Source organism: Cnephaeus nilssonii (assembly GCF_951640355.1).
Source record: "Cnephaeus nilssonii genome assembly, chromosome: 14".
NCBI lineage: Eukaryota > Metazoa > Chordata > Mammalia > Chiroptera > Vespertilionidae > Cnephaeus > Cnephaeus nilssonii.
In genome coordinates, this window is record NC_137085.1 from 60464642 (window position 1) to 60487682 (window position 23041).

The 23041-nt window shown below is 42.5% G+C and overlaps 1 protein-coding gene across 2 annotated transcripts in view; it reads right to left on the reverse strand.

The window, feature by feature from the left end:
- Positions 1 to 5701: 5701 nt before the first annotated feature.
- Positions 5702 to 23041, reverse strand: part of SLC24A2 (solute carrier family 24 member 2) — a 231773-nt gene continuing 214433 nt past the window's right edge. For both annotated transcript variants that reach the window (XM_079790684.1, XM_079790683.1), the window contains 2 exons: positions 18873 to 19039; positions 5702 to 14730 (listed from right to left, as the gene is read on the reverse strand). In XM_079790684.1, the coding sequence (XP_079646810.1) occupies positions 14481 to 14730; positions 18873 to 19039 (417 nt within the window). In that variant the 3' untranslated portion in view covers positions 5702 to 14480. The remainder of the gene's footprint in view (positions 14731 to 18872; positions 19040 to 23041) is intronic.

Here is a 23041-nt window from a genome sequence, read left to right on the forward strand (position 1 = left end):
CATCACGAGTATGTAAATCACAGAGAAACAGAACAGCACACAGGCGTACCTCAGAGGTATTGCGGGTTCCGGGTCTGACCACCGTTAAGCAAGTCTCGCAGCAAAGGGAGTCGGAATCCTTTGCTGACATGGCGGCTCCTGCCCTCGGTCTGTAAAAGCGCACACCTGCGAAGCCCAGTACCTGAGGCTGATAGAACCCAAGCCATCGCCCAGCCTCCGCACCTGTCAACTCACACTGATCCGGCTCCTTCTCTACCCCACCCATCCCTGGGAAATAAATCCAAGACATTATTCTTCTTCAGCAGGTTGCACAGGGCTTTTCGCAAGCCCCAGTGTGACCATGCCACATGCTGGCGAAGAACCTGCAGGGCCACGAGAGAATCCAGGATGCTTGGGGGTGGGGCAAGCCCCCCATCCGGTACTGCCCACCTTGACAGCTTCTGTCCGTCCACTCCCCGGCAGACCCTACCCTGCCAGCCACCCAACGCTGAGCATTGTTTTCATGGGTCACTCGGTTCAGGTGTTTCCTGTTAGACTTCGCATCCTTCAGCCCCAGCTCACGGGCTGTCTTTTGTCTGAGGCTTCCCCTGAACCCTCAGACGGGGTTAGTCAGGCCTGGCTCTGGGCTCCGATGGCATGGGGATACCTATTTACAGCGAGTATTTGTCAAACGGGGGTATGTTGCCGACTGTACGATAGGCACTGTGCTGGGTGGGGGAGGGGGTCCAAATCACATTAACCGACTTAACCCACATGAAGCAGCTCTCCTGCGGTTCGGGCTGGGGAAGTCAGACACGGAGAGGTTTAGGTCGCCCAGTTCCTAAGGGGGACTCAAGCCCAGGCAGCCTGGCTGCTAACCACCCTCTAGGCTGCTTATTCCAGCTCAGGGCCTGCCTTTGTCACACGTGGGTCCTCTCAGACCACCGAGCCTTTGGGATCGGAGGCTGAGCTTGCTCTCCGTGGGCCCTGCTGATGCCTGTGTCTGGCACAGGGCAGGTCCTGAGCACCTGTCGTTGAATACATACAGGGGACTCCTCCTGGTCATTTGGAGAAACTGAAAGCCACAGGCTCCTCCTAGAGCCAGTTGTAATTTTCACGGAGATCAGGGCCTTGGCTAAACAGGATTCTCAATCTTTTGTTGTTGTTTTTTGTTAATTCTCATCCAATGATATCCCCCCCCCTCCATTGATGAGAGAGAGAGAGAGAGAGAGAGAGAGAGAGAGAGAGAGAGAGAGAGATCCATTGGTTGCCTCCCACACAGGGCCAGGAATTGAACCTGCAATCCAGGTATGTGCCCTTGACTGGGAATCGAACCTGAGACCCTTGGGTCAGTGGTCCAACACACTATTCACTGAGCCACACCAGCCGGAGTAGGATTCTCACTCTTTTTTCCACCTAACAACTGCTGCGGGTTACGGGCACTCCCTTGCTCTTGGGCTCCCACCCGGGAGAGCACACTTCTGAGACGTTAGAGGGCACCTAGAGGTGGGGTGGGTTTCGCACGTGTGGTTTTGAAAAAGCCCTTCCGATGCAGCCTCTTGGTTGAGAATCACTGAGCTGGAGCCCTCGGTTGAAATTCCAGGCAATGGTCTGGATGAACTGGGAGTTTGGGGACACTGGAGACAGGGTCTTCCCCCTCCTTCCAGGCTCTCCTAAAAGCTGTCCCTGAAGCAGGCCACTGAGAACCAACAGCATTACTTTCCTTGTGGAGAACATTTTTCTTCTTCTTTTTCCCTATCTGGTGGATTGCTGCTGAAATTGATCGCACATTTGAGGGAACTCAGAGGGGACAGGAAAGCGCGAATGTTTACAACCTTGCCTGACCTGATTCTATTTCCAGGTCTTGGGTCATTAGCTCCTGGCAGCAGATAGTATGCCTGCCTTCCCACTGCTCGGGACCAAATTTGGGCATAACTCTACTTGTTTTTGTCCCTTAGGTGATTGTTGTTATTTACTGAAAATTCTATTACTAAATCCTAGCCGCAAAGACCTCTCTTTTTTTTCTACACCATTCTCACTAATTAGAAGCTAATTATTCACTGTCTGGTTATAATGTAACTAATGACCCAATTTAAGTCTTTTAAATGAGAAGGTTTATCGCAGTTCGCTAGCGGTAAACCCTCAACCCCGTGACCTTGCGCGTCATGACCTTGTGCATCAGGGCTGGATATGCAAAACACCCATGGCAACATGGGAAACCCCCCAGATGCATTTTGGCTATTGCAGCAAAGACTATACACAAAACAAAAACCAGACCCTAATATCCGGTTCAACTGCTTAGTGTGACCTCAGAAAAGTAACACTGCCTAAGTATTCCTCAGTTTCCTCATTTATTAGGTTTCTCTTGCATCCCAGCGGGACTGATCAGTAGTGGCTGCCTGGAATGCGAGGCTGAAAAAGTATAGGAAAATGAATGGTGCTGTGATTGATTGTTGCTGTCTGCCATGGGTGAGGGAGCAACAGGGGAATAATTTACCAAGTGTTTGCCAACTCTGGGTTTTGAAATGCTTTAGGTCTGTCCTAGAAATATACAGGATATGCTTAATGTGTGAGCTAGCCCATGAGGCAAGATTGACCAAGCAAAAGTTTAGTATTTCAGTATGTTATTCAAAGGTATAGATCACCAAAGCCTCCAAAAGGTGTGGGAAACCTGGGGGCTTTGGTGCAGCCTAGAATTTGTTATGCTCTGGATGAGCCGGACACCTGGGCTCAAAGGGAGTCAGTCCTTTCTGGTGTGTTGTTACTAACCAGGCTGGGCTTTTAGATCCCCAGGTCACCTGGCACACTGCTGGGTAAGGGTATGTGGGGGACCAAGAACAGTGGCATCCCAGGAAGATATGCCTAGTTTTCTCAAGTGTGTAGTATTAGAATCCTGAGACCAACATTACTATTCTTGTAATCTTTAAGCTTATAAAGTGTTCAGCTATCCCAATAAAGGACCCATTTAAGAGATTTTCTCAGTCTTAGAGAGCTTATATAACTTGTTAAGATCACATAAGGTTGGGAGTAGGGAACTGACATATACTAAAAGCCTACTATGAGCCAGGCACTCTATGGAGGTATTATTCACTTACTCTTTCCAACAACCCATGGTGGGGCAGTAATACCGCAGTCTTATTTTATAGACAAGGGACTGCTGATGCAGAGTCATTGAGTAACTTGCCCATAGCTGCATAGAAGAGGTGGACCAAGGTCATTCTTCCCAACAGTACTGGACTCTGATAATAGCACACTTTATATCAAGACTTCTGTATGTTTGAAACTATCAATGCATTTGTATTCCAGTATCTTGGTATTTGTGACACTGGAGAGTGTTTTTAAAAAACCATTAAGTATACAGATATTTGCAGGCCAATTGCTAACATAAATAGTTGTGTGAATGTTTTTCTTTTGTTGTTCATTTTTATTTTTACAAATTATACCATGATAACATGTAGTAAAAATTACTCAGGTGAAATGTTTTCCTTTAACATTTTGTAAGTCAATCATATCACAATTGATTTTTTTGGTTTGCTGTTTCAGTAGAGACTTCTCATGATTTTAGTAACATACAACTTTAAGCTGAGACTAAAATCAGAAGTAACTTTAGAAAATGGAATTCGAAAGGGAGTAGGAAAAAAATAAACAAGGCTGATGTGCTCTAGAAACCTAGGTGTTATCACTGCCATAAATCTTCACTGTGGTCAAGCTTAAAAACCAGTCCTCCATAAAAGATGCAGGCATTCTGGAAAAATGAGAGTTCCTGTTTTAAAATTCACACAAAGAGTAATGTTTCCATGAAAATGTCAATAAAATAAAGAGAGAAAAATAATGTTCTCTATAGATAATTAATCAAGGATTTTGATCAACCTAATGAATATGGCCTGAAATAAGCATTAATATCATTCTGAGGAAAATGTCGACATTCTCAAACATTGAAAACACCATTAGGGGCAAACTCCAGAGTTTTTGTATCTTTGGGTTGAATGCAGGGTCAAAATGTCTTGTACCTTTCCCCTAAATATAAAGTCACTCAATAGTTCATAAACCTATTTCTCTGAGAAGTGAGATTCATTTTGGAACGAAGATGAGAGGAGTGTGGCTTTCAAACTTTTAAAAAACTTGACTATGTGTCCTCAAATTTGGTTAACAGAAAGGCTCAGGTTTAATTTAAAATTCTGACACTTACTGCATGACCTCAGGCATGTCACTTAACCACTTCGGGCCTCATATTCCTATCTATAAAATGGAAACTAAGAATGGTACCCAACCCCGTGAGTTTTTGTGAAGATTAAATGAAATGATGCATGCAAAACACTTAGCATTAACAAAATGTTTGGAACTGTGGTCAGAATAGACAAGAAAACTATAAACAGGATGAAGAATACAATCAAGCACTGAAGAGATTAGTTGCATACTCTGGTGGTATAGAACAACTGGATGTAACCCAGGCGGGGCTACAGAATTCACCTCCTCAAACAAGGAGACAACACGTTGAAAGAGATGTCAGTAAAAAAAAAAAAAAGTAACTGTCATGATGCCCATTGGATTGCACAAGACTCCAGCTGAAAGGCTTGGGCAGGAGATAGATCTGACGTAAAGCCTGAGGGCTACGTGACTTCTTTGGCTCCAGTAGACTCATTTTGGTAGTGTGTAGGGACCACGCGCCATGTTCTGCTGTTGATTCTTTAAATGATAAATAATGATATTGCGGCTTAGACTCCATCATCTTATCCTGTCAGAGATGGTAAATCTGCTCATTAGTTGAGTGACTTTTCAAAGCTGAGGAAGACATTATAGAAAGATAGAGGTAATGAAGTCAATCAAATTATAGTATGAATACTTTGATGTGGTTCAGGTATGTTTTATAATCACTGGGATATGTTGTATTTGCAGTTTAAGGTGTTTGAAATAAATCTGGCTTACTGGATAATCTAATTTGAAATTTATATTAGACTCATAACATTAGTTTTAAAGGCATAGTGACTTTTATTAAGTTTGTAAATGATACTTAAATATCATTTAAGGTAACCTGATTTACTGTATTTTATTTACCATATTAATAGGAATTGGTTAAGTGCATAGGAAGATTTTGTTTTTTGGTTTGTCTGCCAGGCTTTTGGAGTGGTTGAGAGAATTAGGTATGTTAAATGTGTAAAATGTAAGAAGTGCCTGGGAAAATTTAATTCATAATTTGGGTTATTTAGAATTTAATATTTTAAACTTACCAGTGAGTTGAATATAATCAAAGAAGTGGCTATGAATTCTTATTTTTGCATAAAAGTATTAGATTTATAATAAGACTTCTAAAATGAACTTAAAGGCTTAGGGAACACTAGGCTTTTGAACTTACAATTTCAATATATTTAATGAATTAAAATCCAATTGTTAGAGAAGTCCTTTTAGTGCAGAAGGTTCCCTCAAACATTTAAAAGCTCAAATGACACGAGTAAGCATGCAGGGAATAAATGGTGGCTATAACTAACGGTGACCCCTGTTTGCCCTTTTGTTCCTTTAAATTCTCACAGTGAAGCGTCCATAACTGTGTGTCAATATCTTGAGTTCATGGGAGCTCTGATTAGCTGAAGGCAAGGATTATTAAAAAACATCAACAACAAAAAACCCAAAACACACAACAACAACACTTTTTGGAGTCAATTTTATTACTGTTATATTTCACACTGAGGAGACTTAGTTACATAGAGTGATATTCTATGTTGATTACTAGTAGTAGAAGCACAAGAGTGTGGAAAGTGTAACATGAACACAGTGAAGAAACACCCTTTATCAGAGTGAAGACCATGTGACAGAAACACATTATCCCAAACAGCCTATGTACAAATAAATACAGTGCTCAGTCTATGTACAGACATATTCACAAGAATTAACAGACGTAGAATCTCCATACAACTCGTCATCCCGTGAAAACAGTTCATAATAAACAAAACACACAATGACAAAAATAATTTGGAAGTACATCAAGTGGATTCCTGTAGGGATAAAGATAGGTGCTCAAATGCTTCTTGAAAATGAAGGCAAGCAAGGGAAGAAGCATCAGATGACATCTATCCCTAAAAAGATCCTTTACAAAAATGGCATTCTGAGATTTTTAATGTCACCTGTCCAAAAAACAGTTTACGCGATCTAGGGCAAATATCTATGTTGGGGTCAACGTTGACATGTCTGTTTTAAAAATATGCAAAGAACAAATGTAAAGTTTAGCTTTCCTTAGGGCTAGCAGCAACTTCATGATGGCAGGAAGGTAGCTTTTGCTCTTTTTTTGATGGCTCTTTGAGAATGCAGATTGCATGGAGTTGGAAGCTGTTGCTTCTAGAGTTTTTTTTTTTAAATATTTTTATTGATTTCAGATTGAAAGGGAGAGGGAGAGAGAGAAACATCAATGATGAGAGATAATCATTGATCAGCTGCCTCCTGCACGCCCACGCTGGGAAACCGTGACCTCCTGATTCATAGGTCAACACTCAACCACTGAGCCACACTCAACACTCAACCACTGAGCCACACTAAAACTCGAGCTAGAAACATCCAGGCTAGCTGCAGGGCACATATGGACTTGTATGCAGGGTTTAGCAGGGCAGTATGCTGACAGAGGCTACCTCTTCTAGATGGGAGAGTTTCTTTGGAGAAACCCTTCAGACCACAACACAGTCCTAACAGGAACATCACTTGCACTGGGTCCAGACAGTCTTTCTTCAGGGAGAATGGCCATTTATGCAGAAAATAAAAGGGGTCGTCCAATTTAATATACATACTTACTCTATATCAGTAATTTAGTTACCCGGTTGTGGTGAATATTTCTAGGCTATTAATTGGCTTGTAGTCATTCTTTTCACTTTCAAATTACATACACAGTCATGATAAAGTGAAACACCAGAGTTTTTAGTTGTGGGGACACCTTTGTGTACATGTAAGTCTATCACATTAGGCCAGAAATTGTGTATTTTAGAAGAAAGGGGAGGAAAACCTAATGCATCCTGAAGTGTGCAGTTCTATATGCCCTCCCATGGAAGGTTTTAAAATTAAGCAATTATTGATAAGTTGTGTATGTCTCTTTGCCATTTTTATAAGGGAACTTCTTAGACCCATCCTATATTTATACAAACACGGGAACAAACTTTAAATTTCCCAGGAATATACTTGCTAATTATCCATTTCACTCTCCAGGTGGGTGAACCTTGCTTTACATAACAAATGGATTCCTGAAAAGTAGTACATCTATAATTTTAAAAAAGGAAGATTTTTAATACAGTAACAGAACTTGCTACTTAAAGGATCCGTGTAACAAGCTATTTTGAAAATGAAGAATGCTTTTGTGAAATGAATACTTTCTTTGATCTTCAGAGTTTTGTTAAAGTACACATCTAAAACTTATGTAGATTAGAGTTGTCTAGGACAATAATGTTATGCAATAAAAAATAGGACTCCAATTTACAACAAACTATACAAAACAGGAATCACTCATGGACTGCTTATTAACTGACTATATTCAGAAGCCCTGAATATATGCATTATTGGTACTTTATGGCTTTAATTAAGACAATTGTCTCTTGTGAAGTACTATAAAGTGCAATATTAAAAAATTAAAAACCCAAAGGGCATCCCATGTCCTTCAGTTTTATCTTGATGAGAATTGAAGATGTGTTTAATTAAATGGCAAGGAATTATCTACCCTTAATTCATGCATGTAATTTCATCCTTAAAGTAATTTTATTCAGGGATTCAGACTTCATTCATTCTTTTTGTGTGTATGACATGATTTTAAAAATATCATCTCTTTTGGTTAGTTGAGTTTGAACCCTGTCGGTCCCAAGGCCTTAGTTACCTACAGGTCTATTATGAAGGACTGGGCTGCCCGGTGTGTGAGCATGCAGGAGCATGTGCCCATCCTGTTGGTGGCTGGCGCCCATTTTCCTGGGCCAGGACCCCAATCAACAACCTTACAATTCCCACCCAACCCACCACACAAGGAAGGAAATGCGCTGCAATACTGAGTGGTAAGAGGAGGTCTAACCATTGCCCCTGTTTCCTATTTAAACTGAAAATATAAATTGCTTTTGGGTAAGCCAATGCAGGTCCAGAGTTTCTGAACGATCTCCAGTGGTGCCTCCCCCATTCTGAGTTCCCTGTGAGTGTGGGATTGTAACCTTAAACCGAAGCTCAGGAACTTGACCTTCCCAGGGCCTGTGAAAAGTGTGAATAATGCTGCACCCATTGTTCACACTTTTCACAGGAGGATAAATGCCTGTGGGTGTGCTCAGGGCATTTCTGTGACTCTGCTGTCTTGTGACTGTGAATTCTGTTCACAGTTTGGTAGCAATTAGGAGAAATTCTCTCTCCCCACCACCCCAAGTAGTAGTCAGTTATGCAAAGCCTAAGTTGCTGGGGGCAGGAGTCTAGTGTTTTTGAATATTCACATTCAGGAGATGGAGAAATGCTCATTAAACTGGCCAAGTGCGAGTAAATTGGGGCTGTTGGTGGTGAGAACTTTGAAGGGGACTAAGCACTGGGTCCAACCTGGACTTGAAAACTGGACATGGGGTTAGATTAAACAGACGGAGGTTCCATAAGGCCAAGTGGAGAGTGGCTCATAGTAGGTAAGACACCTATTCAAATGCATTGGGCAAACTGAGAAATAGAGAAAGATGCAGGAGTCATAGGGAACCAAGATGAATGGGAGTGAGTAATGAAGTATGATTTCCTGAAAGGGCAACAGATGGGTGCATAAAGAGGGAGCAGAAGGTTAGGTTCGCGGCTGTAATTCAGGTGTGGTCAGACATCATATTGCGTCATGATTAGTCATAAGGTTCCATAATTTAAGGGCAACATCAAGGATTTAGAAATTAGGCTTAGTAGAGAGGAATTGTAAAAATTATGAAGAAGGTTAGGAAAAATGATGCAAAAATACTAATCTAAAGGTAGTTTTGATGAAAATAAAGGGTTACATAGTGGTGACACCTAACTGTGTCAAGGGTAAGTAGAAAGAGTGCCCACCTGCCGTTCTTTTCTGCCAAAAAGAAAATCATAGGTGAAGTCATCGATTTGAAGGGCAAGGTTTCACCTGGAAGGAAACTTTTCTGATGCCGATGGCTGTTAATGTTAGTAGTTGATGGAACTGGGTTACACCAGGCACATCTGCACTGGGACCCCTCCCCCACAAGAGGGGATCCTTTAGAGTAAGGTAATAAGTTGGACAAATTCTCTTAACAAAAGCCTTTAGCAAACTCCATGCAAATCCCATGACCCTTTTCCAAACTTCGGTATTTATCTGTTTTCCAGTCTGTCCATCAATCATTGGCGGAAGTGTCTTGGTTTAGATCATCTGATGTTGCAGAGTCTCTCACACATTTGAACACAGTTGTCTATCCAGTCATAACTACAGGGTCATTTTTGTCTCTAAAATGGTGGATTGGTTTGTCCTGCGTAGCGCTTTCTCTCTCTTTTGAAAGACAATTGTTGCTAGTCAGAGTAAAGACGACTGTGAAATTCAGGTGGTTCTGGGCATGATTGATGCCCTGTGCGTGAAAGGGGTGTGAAATGACAGTGCACACATTGTGTGTGTGTGGGCAGGGTCTCGGTGGAAAGCTCGTATTACTTCCAGAGCAAACATGAGTGTGCCTGTGACTGCCACAGATGCCTACATTCTCCATCCGCCACAGCCCAGTGAAGTGAAACAAACATTGTGATGATGTAATGATAAGAAATGGGTTTAGTTGGTTGTGAGTGCCCTTTATTGCTTTTCTTGTATACATTTCAGAGAATATGAAGAAGTGAGATTAAAAGAGAAACACAAAGATCCAGAGGCAAGAAGCTAAAGTTAAAGAGACAGCGAACCAGGGGCTTATTACGTACCTTCCCCAAGGCCTCCTTGAGAAGGGAAACATTTTATATCTGGGACTCTTGTAAGTGGTTTAAAAAAGCCTGAATGTTGTAATTATTTTAAACTACCTGGGGGTATATATATCAGTGTGACACCTACTTTCTTGGGAATCCAGTAAAAATAAGTTGATTTCTCCTTTCTTTATTCTCCCCTTCTTCCCCCATTAACTCCCTCTTAATGATAAGCCCTAATTGAAGACAGTATTGCTGGGGAAACTATAAGAGTTGAGTGTGTGTCTTTAAAAATATTAATCCAGTGGTTATGTGAGATCTGGCTTAGCAAGGATGAGCATTAGCTCCTATAATGAGGTTTCAGGAGATAGCTGACTTCTCTAGAAATCATCCTGAGGATATTTTCCCTTTATTTCTTTTGGAACAGGACTGCCGCTTATAATATAGCCACTTAATTAATGGAGTAGCAATCTGTCTAGGTGCAAGGAAGTATGGCATCCTCATAATTTCGGGTGTGTGTGTGTGTGTGTGTGTGTGTGTGTGTGTGTGTTGGTAGATGTAAAGAATAAAGCTTACTGGAGTTTTTTGAAATGCTTGTATGCAGATAGGTCATAGGACCCATGTCAGATATTCCAAGCTAATCATTTCAGCGAAGCACTTAACAGAAGTTCCATCTCCTCCATCTTTCTGCCTGGCCAGCAGCTCTGTCTGCTGTCATTTCCTTGGTCAGCTTTCTGTCAGAGCTCACCTCCTATCTCCCTTTACAGAAGAGTCGGTTTAAGAGCTGTGAGCAATGGTGGGGAGTTTGCCAACTCTCTCCCTGCCCAGGAATGGATGTACTTTAATATTACAAATGTCTCATCAGCGAGGCAGCTGTGTTTTGCTGAAAAGGCTCTAAACCACCTGATTCGTGTCTTCCTTAGAAAGTAAATAATAATGGCCCTTGTCAGGTGACACTTGTTAAAAGCCTTACAAAGCATTTCCCCCGAATATGAAACAGTCCCTGCCTCTTTTTTTAAAAACCATCTGAAAAGGCTTTAGGTTTAGGATATTCTTCCACATCCGCCAAATTGATAAGCCACCCTCCCTCTCTTCCCTGCACAGGGCCTGTGCTTTCCGGATCTGTCATTGCTCGGCTCTGCCCATGGCCTGAGCGGAACACCATCTAATCCCCAGCTTCAGTTCTTCAGGAGCTCGTCGGGCTCAGAGGGCAGCTGGACTCAGCGTGGCAATCCCCAGGTGCAATTTAGAAGGTTCTGTTTGGGCATTCTCAGTTTGAGCCAAGTTGCTCTCCCGTCCTGAGGCTGCCTAGGGAGGCGGGGAGGTGACAGCAAAACCTGTGCCCTTCACCGTGGGTAAATGGAACCATTTGGTGCAGCTCCTTTATTTTAGATTGAGCAGTAAGAAGTTGGCTCTTGAATTTTTGGTATTATTTTATACCCTGCTCCAGGGAAGCAAAGAGAGTATCTGCAGTCCAAATTATTTCCCCCCTTGTACTTTTCTGTTGTGTATTTTTGTCTCCCCATCAGCACTAGGGACATGGCTGTAAGGCTGTGAATCTATACTCTCGGGGTGGGAAAGTACATGGGTTGGGAACATATGTATATGTCGAGATGTGCCTGTGCACAGAACAAACCCTGGGAGGTCAGGAGGAAATGTTCCCTTGAGTTGCTGGTGAGCAGGACTCTCTTTTCTTCACTTTGGCAAACTTGTGCTCCCTGCTTTTGAATCCTCAATGTGATTGGGTCAGAGGGTGAGGATGTAAGTGGTAGTATTGTGTGTACACATATAGATTTGCTATAAAGATATATATTTATATATGCATATACACAGGCATGCAGAAGAGGCAGTAGAGATGACCTACTTAGGAAAGACACTTCCTTATGGGAATGACCTTTATGCTTTTAAAGATCTGCTGTATTCCATACACTTCTCTCTGGATTCACGGTAGCCCAACACTTAACCTCACAGGCACATGGTGAGGGGCCCGCAGGGGCAGGGAGATGGAGCCTGGATACCACACTGCAGTGTGCGTCACGGGGGTGGGGACTGGGCCTTGAGAGAGGGTCTTCTCAAGTACAGATATTCGTGAATGAGCACAAGGGTCCCTGTGAAAAGGAGCTCCCAGGCAAGCAGAATGCTCCTTGGCTGCTCGGATGAGTCTTCACTGTGATCTGGGAGCTATTGGGAAGAAGCGAGGAGGTGGGGTGGGGGGTTGGGGGGAGTGCCGGAGGAAGAACAGGGCTGCACCGGTTCTTCCCTCATCCTTTCCGGTTTACAGTCTATCTGTGGTGGAGTCAGAGTCACCTATGCAAACCTTCTTTCAAATAACAAACCAGTCGATAACACACATCCATGCAGTAACCAACTCTGCGCCCCTTCGAGTCACGCACAGGGAAGACAAGCAGAGTTTTTAACTAAAAGTTCACTTATTCTCGTTCACTCTAAGGAACCAGCACCAATTCTTGCCTCAAAACAAAAGGTTGCCCTTGTGGAATGAGATGCGGGTTTCTCTCACACAACCAAAAGCCAGACTCTGCAGCGCTGGGGAGACCCAAGAGCCCGCCTCCTGGGCGGCGCCGGCTTGTTTCCCAGGGGGCCTCCGTTAGAAGTGCTTTTTGCATGCGGGTGAGGAGCAATGATGGGCACTGGCTGTTACTGCCAGGCTCTGTGCAGGGAGCTGAGGTTTTGTGGAAGGAATACTGAACTTGATCTGGAGCTGCCATGTCCACTTCCTCTTTTTCTCAGCGGTGAGTTCTGTCTGCATCCTGTCTCCCTATGTTAGGAGGTCTGTACTCACAACTAAATCACAGCCGTGTCAGTGACACAATAGACTGGAGACGAGAACATGAGTGGTAGAGCCCCCGGATGAGGTGTGTGCCAGCTTGGGTGTAGGATGAGTATGGAATAATGAGCCATCCTCAATGGACTTTTTCAACTGATTTTAGGAAAAGGGTAACTCGGGGAAATGAAAGACTGTGTATTTTCCATCAATTTAGTAGGCCATACTTTTCCCCTGCTGGTTTTATTTTCTATTCACATAGATCTGAGAAATCATACACGGTGTCAAACAGAACCTGGGGGCACTGCATGAATGGAATGAAACTATCCCATGAATGCTGAGCAAAATCAGGAAATCAACACCTTGGCGGGGCAGGCTGGAGGCCAGTGTGAAGAAGCTGTCGAGTATAGCCTTCTGTGTGCTCTGTAAGCTAGAGAGAGTCCCAGGTGGGGTCCTGATGGCAGGAGAAACATGGATGGTGCATGAACTTTAAATCCTGGTCTTGGCACCACTCCACAGAGGACTCAGAAACATTCCTCGTGTGCAAATGCCTTCCTAAACATCTCTACGCTGCCTCAACCCAAGCAGTATTGGTCAGAGTCCACTGAGCTCTATTTAAGGAGCAATGATTTCTTCAGACACCGAAGCCCTTTATGATCACACTGGAAGATGCTTTGAAGAACTATGCCTTCCATTCCCATTAGGTGGCAAGTCTCACTATGTGCCTCTACTGGATGGAATTTCTTATTGTACTAGCATATCCAGGCTCTTTGGGCAGCATTTGGATTATATGAGAGCCCTTAGCATCAAAATGTGTCTAAATGACAACTGCATCTATACTTGCCTCCCTTCTTTTGATGGCAATGGGACATGCATGGGAACAGCAGAGGTTCATTTTCATTTTATATAGTCTCGCTGTCCTAGAAGAATGCTAATTTGGTTTGCAATCATAGTTTCTACTCGCATGCTGGGGCATTATATATATATTTAAAACAAACCAAAAACAACAACCCTGGTTACCGTCCCTCTGCCCCCAAACCAGTGTGGACCAAGTCCGGGTTTGACCTCCTTCTGTCCCAGGTAACCCTGTGGGGTGGGCAGAGAGTCTCCCCTGTTTGGCTTGTGGAAATGTTTGGAGGGCTCAACCCAGGACCACGACAGACCCTCTCCACCCAGCCCTCTCTCCCGAAACCTACGTCCCTGAAGCATCCACCTCACCCGGCAGGATCCCAGGAAGTCCAAGGTTAGGCAGAAGGTCACAGCAATGATTCCATTGGTGTACCTCTTGCCCTAAAGAGGTAAAGCTCACACAGAAGGTTGATGCCCCTCTTCAAACAGATATTATAAATATATTAGAGCTATCCCTGAAAAGATGCATGTGTATTTATATATACATACATATATATATATAATTTTATATATATGGTGTTTCTTTGTGTTTGTGTACAGGTGTGTATGACTCTATAGGTGTGGAAGGAGAGGTATAGTACAGGAACAGGCGGTGTGTTCATGTGCATCTATTTATACTCTGAATATCTTATAGGTGTATACGCAGCTCTGTCACTGTTTGCATCATTACAGAGAATGTACCTCCGACCAGCGAGGAGTACCCGTCAGTGGTGAGTGCAGAGAAGCCTCGGATGGACAGTTCTCTCTGCCTCTCGCTTGAAGCCGTTTCAGCAGGCAAGGGTGGCAGCAGTCTGTGAAGCGGGCGGGTCCCTGTGGGTCCACCCCTCCTCACGTCCACCAAGGAGGGCCACGCCACACGCCCGGGCTGGGTGCCCGCTGCCTCTTCTCCGGACATCAGGGAGTCTAGAACCCAGAGCGGGGGGTCCCACCTGGGCTGTTGGTTCAAGATATGGCTTTCCCTCTAGATGGAGATGGGGCACACGAGAATCCGGTCTTCGAGGAGGACGCTGAGCACGAGGAACACGAAGTAGAGGCCGAACATGGTGAAGCCCAGCACTTTGTTCATCCGCCACTTGCAGAGGGCGATGGAGAGGATGACGAAGAGCAGCATGATGAAGAGCAGGACGATGGCGCAGAAGAGGCCATTGCTGCTCACGGCCACGGGCCGGAACCTGTGGATCATGGTGAACAGGAGCCAGGGCAGCGGGAGCCTGCGGGCGGGGAGAGGACAGGGTTGGCAGGGGGCAGGCAGACAGGGTGAAGGAGGCAGGTGAGGCAACCTTAGCTTCTTGGAATCTATAGTGGGAAAGGGGTGTGTTGTTAGGCTCACTGTGACTTGGGCATGGCTGGCCTGGAAGTCACAAAGGGAGTCAGGCGAGTTTTAAAAACCGTTATCTATTTCCCCTCCGAATGAGGGAGCGGGGAGAGAATGTGTTCTCCAGTTGGATCCCATCAAAGACATGACTGCGGCAGGTGATTTCTGAATTGGTTTTGAAATAATTATCCCTAGTTGAGATGAAAATGTCCCTCTCAGACCTCCAGGGGTGACCTTGAGCATTTGGGTGAGAGGAGGAGAAGACAAATGGAGAAAATATATGGAAATCAGCCATGAACATGGAGAAGTTATTCTTTTTAAATGGAGAGAGAAATGGCAATGGCTTAGTTAACAACCTGAAAAGCTAGTGAAAATACATGCTGATGGCGGGGCCAGTGCCACGTAGCTGCCTGAAGTTTATGTTGGAAAAGATGGCACATCCTTTTCACTAAAAACGACCTTTCTGAGAGATCTGAGGAAGACAGTATCTTACATTCGTGATGTGATTTTAAAAAACTTTATTATGGATTTTTATACCTGTTCTCTCCCTTTGCATTTGACTTAAAATATGACATCTTTTGTTTCCTAACCAGAATGGCGACTCTGAAGACAGCAGAGGAGCTAGCTGCCAGGCGCACCATGAGAGTGGGCGAGGCCCCTCTGGAAGGGACATGGCTGAAAACGGGGGAAAACTGAACCCTGCCACCAGGGGCTGAGCCCTCTGCACAGCCCAGGGCGAAGGGAGATTCCCTTTCGGCCTAGCGCCACTGATGGCGAACCTATGACACGCGTGTCAGCACTGAAAGGTCCCAGGTTCAATTCTGAGGCGGCCGCATGCCGAGGATGAAACATTTGCTGCTCCTGAGGATGAAACATTGGCGAAATAATGTTTTTTTCCTCAAAGTGACACACTACCCGAGTTATGCTCAGTTTTTTGGCGAAGTTTGACACACCAAGCTCAAAAGGCAGCCCATCACTGGGCCCTAGCCTCCGCTGTATGGAAGAGGAGGCACCCTTTCCAAACACAGCGCTCTCCAATGGAAAAGCACGGGGCTTGAGAGAAACAATGAGCAAAGGGACCGTGAGTTTACACCCCTGTCTCCTCTGCTGGAGAGAGTGCATGTGAAGGTAGAGCCCATACGTACGTCTTTGAACTCCCAGCGCCTGGTGCATGCGGGCCCCCCATCCAGGAGCATGTGTTAACCTGGGCCAAGCTGCAGTGATTGATAACTGCCTCACGGTGATCCTTTACAGGCACTTTGCTCACAAGAACCTGACTGGGAGGCGCTTACTTCAGTGGAGTTGTCAGGAGGGGAGGGTTCCACACGGCCACTGCAGGGAATGGGTGCAATTCCAGCTCTCGGCAGGAGGGGGCACCCCGGCACCCTGCCGTCAGCAAAGGGGAGGGGAGTGCTGGTATTGATGATACAAAACCTCTCCTGGGACTTGCCCTGGGCAATTCTGTTTACACACTTCCCATAGCTTGTTGAGCCACACACACACACACACACACACACACACACTCAGAGTAGTTCTGGTAAAGAGGTGGTTAGTGGCACCACAAATAGGCAAAAACCCTTTTGGAAAAATGACATTTTTCAGACCTTTGAGATATCAGTTCTATTGTCAGGGATGGAGCATAGTGAATAATTCAAAATGCAGATGTAACTTTATCCAGAAAAGTGATAATTTGTGTTATTTTGAGTAGTGAAAAATTGGGTATATCTTAATCTCTAATAATAGGGAACTTGTTAAGTAGTGATGAATTATCAGTGATTTGTATTTATGCTTTATATGTATTATTTAAATCCTTTATTGTGAATATATAATAATCTTAAGTAAAAAGAAAATGAAGGTAAGACTATGAACTTTTACACTCAATATATTGCCAAAACTTTGTGAATTGGTATAAACTCTTGGGAAAGACTTTTGGAAAAATATACATCAATAGCCATTAAGATGCTCATAATATTTAACTCATCAATATTTCTTGAAAGAATTTATCCTATTTAAAATGATTAAAAGAGAAGTATTTTTTTCTGCATAAAACTGTTCATAGAAACACTCAAAATAGCAGGAAATTAGAAAATATAGAAAGGACTTACTAAAGGATAATGGTTAAACTGAAAAGCAACAGCATGGGATATTTTAAAGCCATAAAAATGTTAATTATGAGAGCTATGAAGAAGCTTAGAAAAATGGTTGACTTACTAATTTGCTAACAGATGCCTACCCCATGCCAGGCATAAATGCCTTTAAAATGGAAAAAGAAAAGCCCTCTAAAAAGATAAAACTGAATATTCCCTAAGACAACTGTGAAATATTTGGAAGAAAACACACAAAAGCTAATGTTGTTCTTGGGTAGTAGGATTAGGGGTGATTTTTCTTTCAACTTTCATTTGTTACTTAATATACAATTTAAGAACTATGAACAAAAAACATTTTGCAATTTCCTAGAATATTTATTTAAAATAAACATGACAAATATGACTTAGAACACTTGTAATTTCCCCCAGTTTTTAGGATTTTCTTTTTTATACTTTTGAACATTTTGTTTTCCTTTTTACAAGAGATTGGCCAAGAAAACTACTCTAGTGTAGGCAGCGGAGCTGAGAAATATTATTTATATTAGGGATACCCTTCCTTTGAAATATACACCTTTTAAGGCACCTGTCCATCCATCCATCCATCCATCCATCCATCCATCCATCCATCCTGCAAACATTTGTCCAGCTACTACTAAGCATTAGGCAATGTATTAGGCTTTGGTGAGTTTTTGCTCTCGGGGAGTTCAGTTTAGCAGGCAGACTGATGTACATGACCATGACAAGAGGATAGGCCCAAGAGAATCAGAGAAGCCCTCATTTTAGTTGACATTGGAAAGTAAGTTGGAGTTTTCCAGGCAGGGAGGGCTGTTGAGTGACAGGGGCCAGTCAAGAAAGAAAGTATGGCAGGAGAGGGCACCTTTGGAACTTAAAGGTGGTTTAGAGAGTAGCGCTCAAAGCAGGCTTTATGCACAGATAGTGCTACATGTGAAAGCACAGACTCTTCAAATTCCAGCTACGTCTTTTACTATGAACTCTGCACCCTTCAGTTTCCTTATCTGAAAAATGAGGATCATAAAATACCTTATGAATCTCTGTGTGGTTTAAATGAGTAAAAATGTATGTACAATGCACATCGCAGACACTGAATGAAAAATTACTATCATATATATTAGGTAATGGAGAGGTATAAGAGAGAACAATATCCAAAATGTTCAACGAGAGAGCAGATCCATTTTAGTGAGTTTCCAAATTCAAGTGTCCAGAGCCCCGTTCTCCTGGGAATACAGGATAACACCCCATGCTTTACTTTCTCAGGGGGCTGCCATTGAAGGTTATTTATCAGACTAACTTTACTTTTTGACTGTTAATGAAATGGCACCCCTCCCCAGTGTAAGCCACTTTAGAGCTTATTCACATTGAGAATTCCAGTCTGCTTAACTGTAAGAACAGATCTCATCTTCCGACTTTCAAAACACCTAGCACATCTTCACCAGCACAGATAAACAAATGATAATGCGAACCTGCTAGCCCTTTCCAAGGAAGAAGCTGAGATATTTTTGCCGGGTCTATGTTTGTTCCAGTCTGCTTTAGAATCCAAATCTCACCTGAGATTGGTAGGGACTTTATTTAGAATTAGAATATGAAAAAACATATAGTGAAACTACTAGATCATCTCAGATAAGCCTGACTATTGAATAATCATAACATGTAGCCCATGCAATCACAGAAGTGAAATTTTCTTAAAATACTTCCTACAACATTCACTCCGTATGCAGGTATGTGTTTTTGCCTGTCTAGGGATAACTTATTCCTCATTAAGTTTTCTGAAAATGAAAAATGGAATTGGTGACACTGAATGGTACTCCCAGTCTTTACTTGCTATTGACATCGGTTAGTATTGGGCTCAGAGATCCTGGTCTGGTCATGTCTTCACAGTTTCAAAGACAGCAATGAAGCTGATGTGCATCTTTATAGAACTGTCTCTACTTACCCTACGGTGATGTCAAAAATGTTGCTTCCAACAGAGCTGGATACAGCCATGTCCCCAAGCCCCTTCCGGGCCACTATGACACTGGTGATAAGGTCAGGGATGGAGGTCCCAGCGGCCAAGATGGTCAGACCCATAATCTCTTCACTAATGCCAATTGTCTCTCCAACCTAAAAGTGATGACAGGGACAAACGTGAGAGTTTGTAGTCACAAAACCACTCAAACCACAAACATTTCAATGCAACACCCTTTTATTTTATTTTATTTATTTCTAAAGTTTTACATATGTCTTCTTTTACCCCAATTGATCCCCCCTCCCGCCATTCCCATCCCGGGCAAGCCCCCACCGCCCCAGTGTCTGTGTCCATCGATTATGCTAATATGCATGCATACAAGTCCTTTGGAACGCAACACTCTTTTAATGAGTTCCTTCTCTGGGTTATGCTGAGCACTGAAATGATAAAGAGGAATAAGCTACAATCATTGCCATAGAGTTTATACGTTAATGATACTCAGACCCAAGAGATTGGGAATGTTCACATAAGGTTTAGACAGATAATCTCAAAAAGGCTACACAGGGCACCCTCTGTATGGTGTTTGCTAAGACTGGGCAGAGGAAGCAGAAAATTAGTTTAAAACAAAACAAAACTGGTCAGTGAGTGCCTGGCAATGGCTCCAGATTCTGTGGCAGATGTCCTTGGATTTACCATTGAAGGTTAAAGAGTTACACCCAGCATCCCCATGTTTCCTGAACAGATCCTAGTGTCCATAACCTCCTCCCAAACACTTAAAACTACCATTTTCCACAGGAGACTTGATCCGGGCTGGTTTTGCTTTGATAATACAGAACTGTAAATCAGCAAGGCAGCGATGAAGAAACCGTCGTTTAGGGAATTAGAGGACCTGGTCCAAGGGCTGGCTGTGGCATTCATTAAGCACTTGACCTATTGCTAACTGAATGTACTGTGCCATGTGTTTGACCCTCCCTTTCTTGTCTATAGAGCGGTGCTTCAAGGTGGTGGTGAGGACTAAGTGGTAATTTGTGGAAAAGTAAATGGCACACATTATTGAAAGGCCAGGGGAACAATTATATTTTCTTTTGGTCTTGACTTTTACAGACTGATGAGTTTGATCATGCATCATTCTAGCCCACGCATGTCAAACTTGAGGCCCACAACGAATATTTTTGCGGCCTAGGCAATATAACGGTATGTAAGAAACATTTTAATAAAAATTCTGTAACTTAATTTTTACAATACCCTGTTATACATAATTATTAATAACGAACTACAACATTTGCTAATGACTGATTACTGTAATTGTGTTGCATTCATTTCCCTTATGCGCCTTATGTGCAGGCGCATCATTTCTCTCCACTAATACCAGCAGCGAATAATTTAGCAGCCGATTGCCACGTCATTAATCTTGTACTGACTTGTTTGCTGTGCACAACAGGAAATATTTCGCTTTTGGAGAACAAGAAAAATAGGTTTATTTGCGTTACACTTATTAATTTGTGCAGTTATTCAGTGTCTGGTAGTTAATGTTCAAAAAATTAATTTTTATTAAAATGTTCTATTACTTTATGTTAACTTACTCATTTATTTCAGCCCTTTGTATTCAGCATGTCTCTATCGAAATAAACCTACGTTTCTATGAAAATTGAAGCTTTTGGTTTTTGCAGCCCACTTAAACTTAAACCTTGTTTATTTGGCTCGTGTTAGCCTTTGAGTTTGACATGCTTGGTCGAGCCTCACATGGAAGCTCCTCCATTCTCTTGAGCAACTTGTTTGTCTTTTGGGAACTTTAAAAAACTTTATATATCTTCTGAAGTTGGTAAACTGAAAACCTTTAAGATAATGCTTTCAACGTGGTTTCCAACAGCCTACCTGATGATGTCCGTAAGTTTTGGAAAAAACTGAAAGGGCCGAAGTAGGATGTAAGTTTAAAGGTTTTCAGGAAATAGAATAAACACATTTCTAAATCCCTCTTTTGATTTATAAGTGATAGCTTAGTTCTCACTAGCTTAAAAGCAGAGTTGGGAGTTATTTTTATTTTGCTGGTCATGCCTGCTCCAGAGACCGGTGAGCTGCACTAGTCTGCCCTGTCCTCATGGTGCACGGATTCCCGGCTCCCATTAGACCGGAAGCTCCATGCACGCAGGGTCGTGGCTTGATGAATCAATCTGTGTGGCTCTAGAAACACTTTCACTGAAGGAGAATTCCTACTTACTAGTAAGCTCATTTTGAGTGAATTTCACTGAAGGGACTGCTGGCTACCCAGAAGCAAGGCGCTGGGTGCATGGATGGGACTGCATCCAGATCACTTTGGGGAGCATCAGAGAAAGTTAGAGCTAAAAAGGACACCAGGAGCCTCGGGGGGGGGGGGGGGGGTGGTTCCTTGATTTTTAATAAAAGCAAATGATAGAAGCACTCAGAATCCAAAGCCCGTGCTGTTCCTAATATTCTGTGATGCAGTTCCCTGCCTTGGTTTAAGAAAGATTTACAAGAACATCATATTGGCTAAATGAGACATAGGGTCCTTGTTGACTTTTAGAATTAACTTTTCATACGAGATGCAGTATAGATTTTAACCACAGGTTTTCATCACCCATGAAATCTACTAAGAAAAAGATACACGATGCAAAAACTATATAAAAAGAACAAATATAAAGGGAAATATGCATAAAGCATAATAGTAGTCAAATAAGTGAATCAAATAGGATGCATATTTAATTTAGTTAATTAATTAAATTCATTATTGGTAACACTGTGGGTACCAATATAGTTGAGCACTAAGTAGTATTCTTGCTCTTTTTATAGCTTTTAGAGTTCAAAAGTACAAACAGTAGAATTAGAGCTACACTTCTCAGAACAGAGTCTGCTATTGTGATCAGTTGTGTGGATGTTTTGAAAGAGAAACACATTTCTATGGGAGGAAAGAAAGAGAAACTTCTTATCTATTATTGGAAAGCAAGACTTCTCTTTATATATCTGGGCCTTTCTGTAATTATTATTGTTCCAGGCATTTTGTTTGTGTTTTTCTACAAGAGAATGAAAAGGAAAGAAGATTGTGGAGTAAAGATGAGCATTGAAAAGAAAATGGTGAAAGCCTGTACAATAATGTTTTCTGGGATGGCAAAGAGAAGTAGATATAAAACAACATATTTCAGCAATTGAAAACCCCCACTTTTTCATTATCAGTGCATGAAAGAATAAAAATGAGTATTAGGAAAAGCCATCATTTTAGCTTGGAAATCTGAAGGCTGAGAAGCAGCCCACCTCTGCAGTAATTTTTTGCCAGGTATTGGTAGCAAGTGTCTCTCAATGAATATGGAAAATAATGACTTTGGGGCAAAAAGAATTTCTTCAGGGGACCAGTGATTTTGAGAAGAATAAGCTGAAGTCAAATGTCATTAAAATAACTACAATAGTAATAATATAAAATATCTTGTAGGAATAACTTTGGGTATATCAGCCAATATTTTCAGTAAATGTTGTTAGTGATTCCCTAAATTCCTTTTTTTAAAAAAAATCCTCACCTGAGGATATTTTTTCCATTGATTTTTAGAGAAAATGGAAGGGAGGGGGAGAGAAAGGGAGAGAGGGAGAGAGAGAGGAAGGCAGGGAAGGAGGGAGCGAAGGAGGGGCGGGGGAGAGAGAGAGAAACAGATGTGAGCGATTGATTGCCTCCTGCACGTGCCCCAATCAGGGCCAGGGATCAAACCTGCAACACAGGTACGTGCCCTTGATGAGGACTCGAACCCGAGACCCTTCTCTGTGTGGGCCATTGCTCTAACCACTGCTCAGGGCATAATTCCTTTTCATTCCCAAGAAGAAACTCTATACCTATTATCAGTCTCTCCCCATTTCCCCTTCTCCTTCCCCAAACCAAGGCATCCATTAACCTACTTTCTGTCTCTATAGATTTGACTATTTTTTTTTTACATTTCATATAAATGGAGTCACATAACACATGGTCTTTGGTGACTGGCTTTTCTTCACTTAGCATAAAATTTAGAGGTTCATTCACATTGTAACATGTATCAATATTTCATTCCTTTTTACTGTGGAATACTATCCCATCATATAGAAGACCACATTTTACTTATCTATTCATCAGTTGATGGACATTTGGGTTGTTTACAGTTTTGGCTACTATGAATAATACT